This window comes from Ambystoma mexicanum, chromosome 11 (assembly GCF_040938575.1).
Source record: "Ambystoma mexicanum isolate Mex_15411 chromosome 11, UKY_AmexF1_1, whole genome shotgun sequence".
Lineage (NCBI taxonomy): Eukaryota > Metazoa > Chordata > Amphibia > Caudata > Ambystomatidae > Ambystoma > Ambystoma mexicanum.
Genome location: NC_090934.1, coordinates 1090658599 through 1090671635, shown reverse-complemented (window position 1 = coordinate 1090671635; position 13037 = coordinate 1090658599). Strand labels below are relative to the sequence as shown.

Genomic DNA, 13037 nt, shown 5'->3' with positions numbered 1-13037 from the left:
GTTGTTTTATTGGAGGTAGAAATATGAAATTAGCTTCCTTCAAATTAGTGGTGGGCACTTGGATTTGCAAAAGCTCTGAGTCAGTTACATCAAAGGGAGACTGAAACGCGGAGGTGTTTACTTCAATCACGTTTGTCTCCAAGGTCGTTTCTAGGTTCCTTATCAGTGGTGCGATTGATAAGGGTAAGGCCCAAACTTGTGCAGGTTCACATTTTAAGCAGTGTGTAGATGGTGATATTTTATCTGCGGCGTCAGAGCCTTCATAAGCACGTGCATATTTGCTATAAGCGGCACAATTTAAGGCGGCTTCTGATGATGTTATCAGGCACGACGCACATGGAAATGAAAGAGTTAATCTTAAACCCACACCCAGAATCGGGTTTAATCCACAGCGAGCGAGGAGTTGTTCATCATCAATGACAATTTTAGTCATAGTGAGTAAAGATATCGTATTGAGTGCTGACATTACGGGAAGCACAAGTTCAGATTTTGTCGTTTGAGACTGAGGTGATACGATTAAGGAACCAGATCTTACCTCATCTACTTCACTCGATAACGCTGTGTTTGAGTTAGAGTTGAACAACGGCGCTTGTGAAGGGGAATCCAACCGTTCAGACTCCAGTCTGATTTTCTGCTTTAGCCGCGTTTGCGGACTCATCATGTGACTTAGTTGGTATTTCCACTTGCTAGTGGTTCGCCTAGGGGCCGTGGGGCTAGGGTAGACTGGGATAGACTGGGACTCTCCTCGGGACTCCGCGCGGCGCTCCGCGCACGCGTACACCTTTTAAGGTGGAGTCACCCAGAGGGAGGAATCTCCGTTTAAGCAACAGCAGGCCAAGGAAAAGAAACAAACAAACAGTCCGTACGTCGCTGCAGCTCCACTCTCACACAGAGACTGGGGTAGACTGGGACTCTCCTCGGGACTCCGCCTAAAACCTAAGGGTTCTAAGTCCTGGGTCCTCTGATGGTTTCTGACATTTCAACCCGCATCCTTTACTGTGCTAAGTAGACTCAGAAGGCCCCCACTCAATGCAGACTTTTTGTCTGTGTACCTTTTTGACCATCTCCTCCGGGAGATAATCTCTGCGGAAGCCACAGGAAAGAGTCCTCAGGTGGAGCCACAGTACACTTACCTGTATTCCACAAACAAATAACCCAGAAGTTGACCACAAACACCCACATGATAGCTGGGGGAAAAGGGGTAGAGGCACGAAGCTGACAGAGTCCCTGAGGATAACCAGGAGGTGTGTCTTCCTACTAACATATGCACAGGGCTTAGAAACTGCCCTGAGGGATAAAGGGACAGGGAGAATTAACAGGAAAGAGGCAGTCATCATCCCAGACAAAGAAAAAAAATCAGGTCAAAGAGAGGGATATAAAGAAACAAACAAAAAATGTAAAAATAAAAAAATACAAAATGGGTTATTTATATTGCCCTGCATGCCGGACTCCAGCATCTAAGCATGGGCCAGAGTATTGAACTCATGTTGCTCAGCAGTGTCTTTATTCCAAGACAAGCGAGGTGCCCCTGAGCTATCCTTCCGGCCCACAATAGCAGACGCTGTACATTTTCCCTAAAGCTACTAGAGAAAGAAGGGGAATAACAGAAAGAGTATACATGGGCCTACTAGGCACCGCAGATGTCAAATGTCCCAAAGACAGATGGACAGGAACACCAGAGATCACCCCCTATGCACGCTAAAGACCAGGAAATGGAAGACTACTATTTCCTGAGGAAGGGCTGTATGGCCATTAATTGAACCATATGTTTAATGTGAGAAACCTGAAGGTGTCTCACCCGCTAGTCCCTGGGGATCTGTCATCCAGGTGGCCAGGACACGGCCATCGCTTTTGGGTCAGGCTCCTGGTTATGGACCATAGTGGGAGGATCACCTGGAGGGGGGTCCTCGAGGAGTGGAAGTGGAACACTGGAGCGTGAGATGCGGTATCCTGTTCCCAGTGACACCTTTTCCCCATCCTACCAGGCAGGATACCTAGGAATTCAAGCCCCCCTTTTCCGAGACAAACTCTTTCTCAATGGCAGTTCACCATGAGCGACAACAGACTAACACCAGAGCCGTATACCTGACATGTCCCAACACCATGGACAGGCAAGGTCTGGCAATTGCAGATTATTATAAACACCTGACTTACATCATACTTCCCCACACGGATAAAAGGTGGAGCACGACAGCACACTGTGAGCGAGGCAAACCACACGAGGAAACAGTAGTTCCAAGAAGTCAATTTCATACAAGAAGGGAAACAACGAGACCCGAGAGAGTCGCAAGGAAGAAACCACTCATGAACTCTAACGACCGTTACTTTCGTGAGCCTTAGAAAGTAAGAAACAGAAGACTAGGAACTAAGGCTGATCAATCCTGCACAGTGTGGCGGAGGTCCCCGGGGGTTTCCTATGTCGATAAACAAAGCGGGGTGGAGTGATTGCTGCCATTGTACTGTCCTTGGGTGGAACAACAAAGCGGCCTCAGAAAAGGCAGCAAAGCTGGTGAGTCAGAGATACTAATACCAAATCAGCTTGTGTTTTCAACTAAGGTTGCAAGCAGCAACATTGTTAAAAGAAACTAGTGTGTGAGGCGTTTGTAAATAGCAACGCAGATGTGAATGAAAACAAAAAGGAGTGATTGAACATTATAATTTAACTTTAGAAGATAAGAAAAGATACCACACACAGGTCCGCGCCACATGGGTTCTCATTAGAAAGTCTCTGTTAGGTATCCAACTGATGCTAACTATTAGAAAAGGAATACTGAGATTGAAGTGGTCATGCAACGGGTCTTGCTAAATCCAATGCACATTCGAAAGTGTTTGATAGTTTAAAGTGCATCGCAATTGGTCCGAGCCCAGCTGAGGGAGACTAATTGACTAACAGAAAGTGATCTGAGCCCGACTGAGGGGATACAACATTAAAATTATGTTTTGGAAGGATCTGAGCCCAACTGAGGTGGATCCAATGGTGGACTTTGGTTTTGGAATGGATCTGAGCCCGGCTGAGGGGGATCCAGGGTGAACACCCAAATTGAATACTGGGAAAAGGAAAATAATGTTTTTGTTGATGTTTTATGTACTAGACCCTATGAGTTAAGAGACTGGCAAGAAGTAAAGAGACTTGAACCCAGAAGGTCTTGAACTGTAAAATTGGAACTGTATCCTTGTGTCGCATAAGCCAGAGTGTGTGCTTTGCACAAGTGAACCAGCTTGTCCCATGCTGAAAATGTGGGGATGGGAGGCCAATGGCCCAAACATCCTGATTTATCTTTTTGTGAACACTTCTTTCTTTTTCATGAACATCACCCCACATTATTTGTAAATTAGTAGTAAGGATTGGCAATCCTTTTTTTAGTATAAGCCCTTTTTTGTTGACCAGACTGCACTAGGACTGCATTATTATTATTTGATGGTTGCAGCTTGCTCCCATCTGTAGATTAAGTTTAGATATGCGTTAATCCCACCCTTGTGAAGGTTCAATAGACACCCATTAACTGTGGTCACTTGTGTCTGTCTTACTGTTGATACCATGCCTCCCTTACATTAAGCACTAGAGCTTCTTACGTCTTAATTACAGGCACAACCCAGTGACATGCTGCAAAAGACTGGATTAATATATTGCAATTGTATGTGTAGTCCTCCTTTTCCTGCAACGGTAGATAAAATATATCTCTGTGGATCTTTCATTGTTAAAATGCAATCTTGTGTTATTCTGTGTCTGTGGTTGACGAACTACCATCCAAGAGTTGGCCTTGACTGCTCAAAAACAGCAACCACTAGGTGAGGCTGTGAAAGTTTACTGGAGCTTATTTGCTCGATCTTAGAATTTATTGAACAAAATGGCAAGTAAAAGTAGTCAGTGACAAAATCGCATTCCATTTCCCATTTGCATTTAATATAATTTAACCTTTTCTCTCTGGAAGACTTCAAAAGCGTTCACGCCGTACAGGTGCTTTGTAGATCACAATGCTATGCATTTCTCTTACTTTATTTTTTTATTTTTCCTGTGTGTTGTTTCCTTGTTAACCCATTTGTCTACTGTGATAGTACTCCTGTAATTTGATTTGATCTTGTAAACGCACTACACTTCTGAACCCAGATATATTTCTATTTGACTTATTTTTACTTGTTTGTGTCAAATAAAGATATATAACAATGGGCCTCATTAAGGGTCTGTCGCTAACCGTGCCGGTGATACCGGTGGGTTGCCGCCAGACCCGTAATGATTTACTGACACCTGACTTCCCAGTAACACTGGGGATTACAACCCTGGCGAACCGGAAAGTCTGGCGCTGGTAAATTGTAAGTCCCTATTCCCATAGAGTCCATAAGGACTCTATGGGAGTGGGGACCACAGGTGCCGGGGCTTCTGTGAAATCTCTACAGGCGGGTGCCGTTCCACCCGGCAGGTCTGACCTGCCGGGTGGGACGACACCCGCCCGCAGAGTTGTAGTGTGCCGGTCAAGAAACAACGGTCCTGGTAAGCTTTGTGGCACTGTTGTTTCCCGACAGGCACACTTCTAATGAGACCCAATGGGCCTCATTACGGGTCAGGCAGTAACTATGCCGGTGATACCGGCGGGTTGCCCCCGAACCTGTAATGACTTTCCAGTGCCTGACTTTGCCTGGTTACACTGGAGGAATACACCCCAGGGAAACCGAAAAGTCAGGTGCCAGTAAATTGTAAGTCCCCGTTCCCGGACTCTATGGGACTATGGGAGTGGGGACCATGGAAGCACCAGCACTGTTAATAACAGTGCCGGCGCTTCTGTGCAAACTCTCCTGGCAGGTGCCGTTCTGCCCAGCATGTCTGACCTGCCGGGCAGGACGGCATGCACCCGCAGAGTTGTAGTGCACTTGTCTGGAAACAATGGTGCCGGTAAGCTTACCGGTACCGTTGTTTCCAGACCGGCACACATATAATGAGGCCCAATGTCTGTCTCCCTCAATCAACTAACAGCAAATGTAACAATAAGTGATTAACAATCACAAACAATTTCAAATGATTGCTTGGAGATGATGACATTAAAAAAAGGAGATTGGATTATTTAAGGAGAACCAATGTACAACAAGTGTTTTGTAGAAAACACAGTTTAAGAGCTGAACGTCTTTATCATTATTAATCACATATTGACATTTGGTATTAACAGATAGGGTGAAGCAGACACTGCAATATATCTCAATTTGATACACAAAGTACAAAAAATCCAAATAATTTAAATGGGTACTATGACAGTGGAGAAGGGTCTTCTTGTCTTTAGCTACAGTGTTCACACCTGGCTGGAAGCCAGCACTTAACATTTCCGGGTTCCTCCAGATAGAAGAGCCCTTGTGCAAAAAATGAGCATTTGCACTCTGTCTTTTGACAGGTTATATGGTATATCTTACGCCCCGTTCGTGAGCTCTCTGTGAGGAGTCTATGAACTCAGTGAGAACTTTTTCTTTGTGTGTTCACCACACACAAACACAGTGAAGCACCTTTATTCTAAACAGTATTACCCATTTACACCCATGGAATGTATTTTGTGTGATACAAAATATTTGCTAAGGCACCTTTTCAATGGAGACATTTGTACAGCCTTTATTGGGTGTACTGAATTACTACATTTTCAACATTACATTTCATGGAAAATGTTTTCATTTGGGGACTTTTTCACTATGATATTTCCACATAGAATACAATTCATGTGGCCTCTTCTGTCCTGAAAGCAAGTTTAAGAGAAATCATCTTCATAGACACCTTTCTCTAACCTGCAGAGCAGGATACCCATGATTGTGCCGGATGTCTTTGATACAAACGCAAATATTAGATTAGCAACTGTTCCGGTGACAATCCCTATTGAAACTTAACTGTAAGTGCTTCCGACAAGCCAATTACATTCTTCATTTTGCTGGTTCCAAGTCTGGGCTTTATGTTGGTCTATAAAAGTGAATAAATAATAGCCATTTCCCTCCATATCGTCTGCATACAGTGGAACAGAAACATGTTGCGGATAAATATAGGTATTGCATTTTATCTTGGTGCACCCTAAGTCAAATATGTTAAAATTACATCCTTAGAAAATGTAAACACATCTTCAAGGATGTCAATAGGCAGTGTGCCGACACTGCATCATTGATGAGGTTAATGACATTATGGCAGCTGAAAATGTAATCTTTCCATGAAAGTATATACACCTCTTAAACCCCTCCGTTAACTGCAGAATCCAGGTTGGTAAAATGCTTTGGGTATGTTAATTGCCAGTGGGAATAGTCTCCCTCTGAACCCAATTCATACCTAATTGAGGTGAGAAAGAACACTGGGGTGTGTCTGAAAATGTGCATTCAGATATTGGATCAGTCTTTCGTTTGCAAACATGTTCATTTCTTATTTTCCTCTGCATCTGCGAAGCTGTACTTCTGAGCTCCACACATGTTTTCCAGTAGCAGCAATTAAAATGGATATAGTATTCTTAAGCAACAACATTACTGATGGGGCAATCGTTAAAAACAACTCAAGAAGATTAAGAAGATACATATTAATCTCACACATCTAAGAATCTCTGAAAATAAATAGTCTTGGGGTTTGTTGGTACTAAGTTATTTTTTAAGATCATTATAAAGCAGGATATTCAAGATGGCAATAAAGAAGACTGCTCAGCCATCAAGCAGGCATTGACATATCTCACATCATCGCTGTATAACGCAATGAACAGCATATACTTGTACCTTGCTTTGGTCACTTCATCCTTGTTCTCTGTTGTTTTTTGGCTGCAAGAGTGTAACAGATGGTGTTAGAGTTATACGAAAAAGGGTGAGAGTTAGAGTGAAACAGATTTGTATACCAGTTCCCCACTCATATTTGAATAAAATATTAATTCAATTGTGTCAAAAGGAGGATAAAAACACTTGCCAGCTACCGATCAATAATGTAAAACAATAATAAATTGTGCAAATACTGCTCAAGCATACAATTTGAAGATAAGAGTCTAATTGCAGAATGTGTTTTGTAATTTTCAGTATGGATTGTATTTGCGGGTGACAGTACCTCGGCAATATGATGAGAAACCTCAATGATAGAATAATGAAGCCTATAGGAGCCATCAGCAGTACGGTTCCATGCCATTTCGCGGACAGGCATTTGTACGACTGCCTTTTTAATGTGGACATGATAACGAAAAAAGTAATTGACATTCTTTTATTTTTTTGAGGGGTGTTTCCCTGCAAGCCCCGCCCCCCCACCTATTTTAAACTATTCCTGACCCCCCAGCCTCTTACATGCCCCCCAAAACTTTGATCACTTTTTCGTAATTATGTCTATGTTAAAAGGTCAGTCATAAAAATGTCTGACGATGAAACAACAGTATACTCAGCAGTACAATCTCACAGAAACCTGTTGCCACACAAGGGACTATGTGACATCAAAGACAACACCAGAAGTATATCTGATTTGTGGGACTGAAAATATTATCTTGGAAAAAAAGTGAGTGGTGGTAGTGAGGCAGCCTCCTGGTTAACAGACAGCATGAAACGACGTGTAACAATAAAGCAAAAGAAACAACAATTAACCAAAACATGATTAGGGATGTGGACCTTTACAACACAGACAGCTTAATTCAGTTTGGCGTAATTACTATCATCTTTCTGCAGAAGTACAGTCAGACTCAATTACTGTTACTGCCACTCGACCCTGTTGATAGAAGATTACACAGACTACAGCTTGAGATGCAGTGTCTTGAATGGAAAATCTAACAATCTCAATCATTCGGTTATTAGCATTTGGACTTTGCCACCTTTAGGATAAGAACCTCTGTATTGCATGGTCTGGACATAGGCTACATCAATTGTATACCAGCAACAGTAAAAGAGTCCAAAACTGTATTGTATATTAATTGTATATCAATAATTGTGTTTTGCACAAGAAACAATATTAATTACATGTCAAGAATTTAGAAAATTGTTACTTTTTGTACAATTATGTTTTTTTATATATTTATGTTTTACAAATGTATGTGTAATAATGGGAGTACTTTGACACAGTGCTTTCCGTGGGTTGGTTATCTTGAGTTTGATATTCACACTACGCATTGCACTTTATTGTATGTTTGCATTGTTTCATATTAGTAACTGGTTCTGGTTGTTTATGTTATCTATGCTCTAAACTGAGTAAAAGTAATATTGACTCTTGCAATGAGAAACGCCTTCATCATTCAATGTTAGGCTATTAACTAAAGTCGGTCCTTAAGGAAATGGAGGACTGTCTAAGAATTAATGCACTTTGTGGCTCACAGATTCAATCATTAGAATGATTTAGTAGCATTGTATGTTAGGAACACATGTGTATTATGTACTGACACTCGATCCAGTAGGCAGTATCAATTCAACCCACAGCAGTAAATATGCTCCTTATTTCCAGTAAAGTGGAGGTTTTACCTCAGTACTTTGTTGAAGGTCAATCCTCCACTGTAAGGTCAAACCTGCAATTTGGTGAGAAGGTAAACATGGTGGTAATTTCTTAAACACCAATCAAATGTCAGCAATGGAGTTACTGCCATTTTTTTCACGCAATGCCAAACTCGTAATGGCGGGCACGGTGGAAACCTGCCACCAAGAAATCCAGAGCCAGTCCTGACTGACGAAGACGGGCTTATTGGGAGGGACTCCGTTTCTACATTTTCCCCTTGCGGCTGCATGCTTTAAAGCAGTACAACCTTAACTCACAGCATGCCTCTTTCTAATGATGCTCACCTATTTTTTTCTGTTCATTACAGACCATCTGCAGCAGACAACCCAGTGAATGTGAGACACCAGGTAGCACCCCACCACAGTGCCACATTATTCAAGACCAAGACGTCCATAAAGAGAACAACCCTTCAGGATTCAGCAAATCCTGCATCCCATGGCAACCACAAGAGGAGCCTGGGAATTAGAGAGCAGCACAGCAGAACAAACAACTACACAACAACCAGCGCTTTGATGCGGCAATCCCAGCAGGACACCACCGGAGACTTTGGGCCAACACTAGACAACCAGGGACAAGGCCAGGATACAGGGATTGCTACCCCTGAGACTTACCAGCTCCCTCATATGAGCTTGGACTGTAGCCCACCAGGGCCACCATGACTGTTCCGCAATGCGTGGAAGAAGTATGCTTTTTCTCAGACACATACACAACCCCTGGGGAAAAGACAGGGAAGTATTTGACAGGGACAGAGCATCTATCCCTAGGAAAGAGGGTATGAGAGGGTCTGATTGGTAAGGAGAGATGGCCAGTCAGCACTGGGGAAGGAATATTTAAACAGAACACACGAGGCAGGAAGTGGGGGTGTTCAGCTGTGGTCAGAGGAGGAGTTGGAGGACCAAGAGACAAGAAAGAAGACATGGCTTAGTGTGGAGATACTATTTGAGAAGGTGGGGTACAGGTGTTTTGAGTGCAATGGTACTGCAGTGTGAGTGTGCATTTTTTGGAGAAAGGTGAGCAGAAGTTAGTGTAAGGAGGCAATGTGAATTAAATGGTACTTGGTGAAAGGAGGGTGTTTGTGCAGTGGAAGTAAATAGTAGAAGGTGGTGAAGAGAAGGAAAGAAGATCAGGGACAGGAATGCAAGGGTGTGAAAGAGGGAGAATAAGTTAAACTGAGCAGCTAGCTGAAACAGCACAACTTCCCATTGTAAGGAGCAGATCCTCGAGTAAGTGAGGTAGAGAAGACGGAGGCCTTTAAGCTATCACTACAGTCAGTATTCCAGACATTAGAGGTCACAGGTCTCTAGTTGCCAACCATTGCAATAAAGATGTCTGGGCTAGGGTGGTGGGATGCCCACGGGAGACGTGAAAGGAGTGGTCTTTAGAGTGTGCTATTGTCCCTGCAAACTACAAAGTTTCAGCCTCTGTTGACATTTGTACAATAAACATCCTTGAACCATCTTCTGTAGTATTGGTATTGTTAAGACCATCTGTGACAGTGGCCATCTACTCCGCTCAATGCCTGCAGTGCATCATGATGGTCTTTAGTATGTGCAGCATTGCACATTATGTGCTTTTTCTAGTTTCCTTACGTTTCAGGGGTGGAAATCATGAGGCCGAAATGTGTAAGCTGTACCTCTGGCCTGAGGCTCCTGTATTTTTCAATTTTGTTTAATATTTGAATGAATGTAACCCTTTGTTTATGAGCTGAGACATTGTCTCACTGCACAGTTTCCCATTTAACTCCAGGGTGTGTCCTATACCGAGTTGCAACCAAGCAGATTGTTCACCCAGCCATGGGCTCCGAAGAAGAAGACGAGGAGAAGCTCTGCCGACTTGCGAATTTCCAAAATCCCTTTTGAAAGTGAAGCCCTGCAAGTTTTTGCAGACATGAGGCCTCTTCATAGAGAAGAGAGAGAGAAAGCTGCGGTGTTCCGGTCCTTTGGCTCAGCAGGAATAGGCTAGTCGACAGCTGAAGAAACCCTTGCTCACCAAGAACAATGTTGCTTGTCCTTGCAAGGAAATCCGGTACACCAAGAACGCCTGTAACCAGGAGTGCCTCTGGCCTATGATTACTATACGAGAAGCTTTGCAACCAAGTGGGGCATCTAGAATGTTGTGCCCTTCAGAAGCCTTGTCTGCTTTTGTCCATACTGTGGCCCTGACGACAGAAATGGGAGAGCCATTAAACACAGTCACCAGGAAATGTGTCTGGTCTGTGAATGCCAGTTCCAAAGCGAATCCAGTTTGAGGCCTAAATGGGCAGCAGGACCAGTGCCCTTGCATCCTCTGTATCTCTCCTCGAAGACAATGTTTGGTCTTTAGCAAATAAACTGCTGGGCCTGTGAAAAACTGTAAACGTGTCATACATGTGCTGAAAGATAATCTGATGAACGTGCCCTAGATTCATGAGAGTGCCCGGAAATGTTAGGAAGAAAGCTAGGCCTGGGGATCCCCAATGCCATGGTCAGAGGCACAGACAAAAGGAAAGCGTGGGATGCCAGGTGAGCAAAATCATAGTGGCCTGGATGCTGTAATGAATCAGAGATGATTCGCCTAGAACCCTGGCCTGGGACCTGTGAGGAACCTGAGGGAATCCTCCCAACTACTCCCCTTGGATCTTCCTATCAGGTGTCCAGGGAAAGGGCATCACTCTTGGATCCTGACCCTGTGGGTGTATATGCAATGGAGGACCACCTGGGCAGAGGGACCTTGGGGAGCAGGGAGATGGTGGCCCTCATTGCAAGTCAGGCGGTGGACCATGGTGCTATTAGCACCATGGTCCATGCCGGACGGCGCCGTTAAACCCTTAACGCCTGACTTGTAATGAGGGCCGATGTCTCCAGGTGAGACATGGTATCCCCTTTCCCTTTTCAGAATGAGTCCTACCCTCCCCCTACCTTCATAGGGTATTGTCAGTCATTATCCCTTCCATACACACCAACTGACCGACAACCATATCCCTTATTTAAGCCTCGGACGAGGATGTGGCAACTAGGAGTAATGCACACTTCTAGCCAGTTTCTCCACTTTGGTACTGAGACAAGAAAGATGAATATGGAGGAAACCCATTTCAATGGTCAGTCATGTCCGATTAATAGGTATAACTGTGGTTAGGCAAAGGACTTGCACCTGCAACCAACTAAGAGGCCACAGGTGCATACAATGAGAGACCAACAGAGTGGAGAAGAGTACCTGCCTGGTGAGAAGGACACAGCTGCAATGCGAGGAGCAAGCTGGAGAGGAGCCAGGGGAGAGGACGAAGTGTGTTGCCGAGGGGTGAGAGAGACACCACAACATGAATGGGCCATGAGAGGGTCAGAGCCTCAGCAGCCCCCTGTGCCACGTGTTCCCAGCTGGAGCTGAGGAACACAGAAGGCTGTGTACTGTTGTGGGCTGCAGCAGCAAGGTTAACAGGTGGCAAGCGCTGCTCGCTGGAGCTCCCAACGTGTACCCGGGAAGCAAGTGAAAGCCTGAGGAAACTAATAAGATGCCCAGAGGAGCAGCCGAGCACCGGTGAGTGTGAGAAAGGGAAAACTCAAACTGGGGCACGCCAGCAGTCGGAATTGGGTATTTGCAATTACTCATTGAACTGAAAGCTTAAGAGTTGGGGTTGGAAACCGAATGGAAGAATAGTGAATACCAAAACCGCAAAGTACTTTTTTTCAAATGCAACCAGATTTGTTGTATATCGAACTAAAGACAAGATATGGAGATTATGTGAAAAGACAGCACTAGTGGAAATCGAATGATGTACAGTTATGAACGTGGTGGAAAACTGTTAAGAAGTATTTATGAACAAAGTGAAAGCACGTAATGAGCACTCATGAATCAAGTGGAAAGCAGGTTGATGAACATTAATAGACACAGCTGAAAGATAGGTGAAGGGAAAAGATGAACGCCACAAAGTGAACTGAGTACAAGTTGTGGCAAAGCCAAATGACTGCCAAAGAGAAAACTACAGCAAATACTGGTTACTGACACAGGGCTAGGGAGAAAACCTGTGCTGGCCAAGGAAAACCTAGAGCATCACAAAATGCCAAGGGTTATCAGTTGTGTGACCTGTAATGGGTGGACCGTGTGGTCTGACAACTGCACCTAGACGGAGTAGAAGGGATGTATTTATGGGAGGGCAAAATGGGCACTTGCCCAGGGCCCCCACCTTGAAGGGGGCCCCACAAGGCTAGCTGATCTGAAGAAGTAAGATTTCATTGTTCACCAGTCTTAAACAGCACACATCAGGATATTTGATGGGGTGCTGCTGAGGCTCTAAACCCATTGCCATTCTGTTTTGGAAAGCGCATTCTGCCTCAATCAATTCATCTTGTATTGCTTTCTGTGTTCATTGTGGTATAGAAAGTTTGCGCGTTCCTTATGCCACAACTCTGTAGCATTCTTTCCTTCCTGTGGGAATTATATTGATCATGTGCAATAGGCAATGGTGAAATGCATATTGATAAATTGAGTGCCGCAATGGTTCAGAAGTTAGCTCAATGTGTGAAGCACCCATTGCAGATATATATATATGCAAAATTAGACTATCACATTCCAGCAAGGCTGGCTGAGCCTTTTTTATGTCTGAAGTTTA

The 13037-nt window shown here is 44.1% G+C and overlaps 1 protein-coding gene across 1 annotated transcript in view; it reads right to left on the bottom strand.

Annotated features, from left to right (window-relative positions):
- The window catches only part of LOC138504133 (tetratricopeptide repeat protein 24-like), a 529591-nt gene that overhangs the window by 59563 nt on the left and 456991 nt on the right, over nt 1-13037 (bottom strand). The window contains exon 7 of the mRNA XM_069624352.1: nt 6718-6759. Within this exon, the coding sequence (XP_069480453.1) occupies nt 6718-6759 (42 nt within the window). The remainder of the gene's footprint in view (nt 1-6717; nt 6760-13037) is intronic.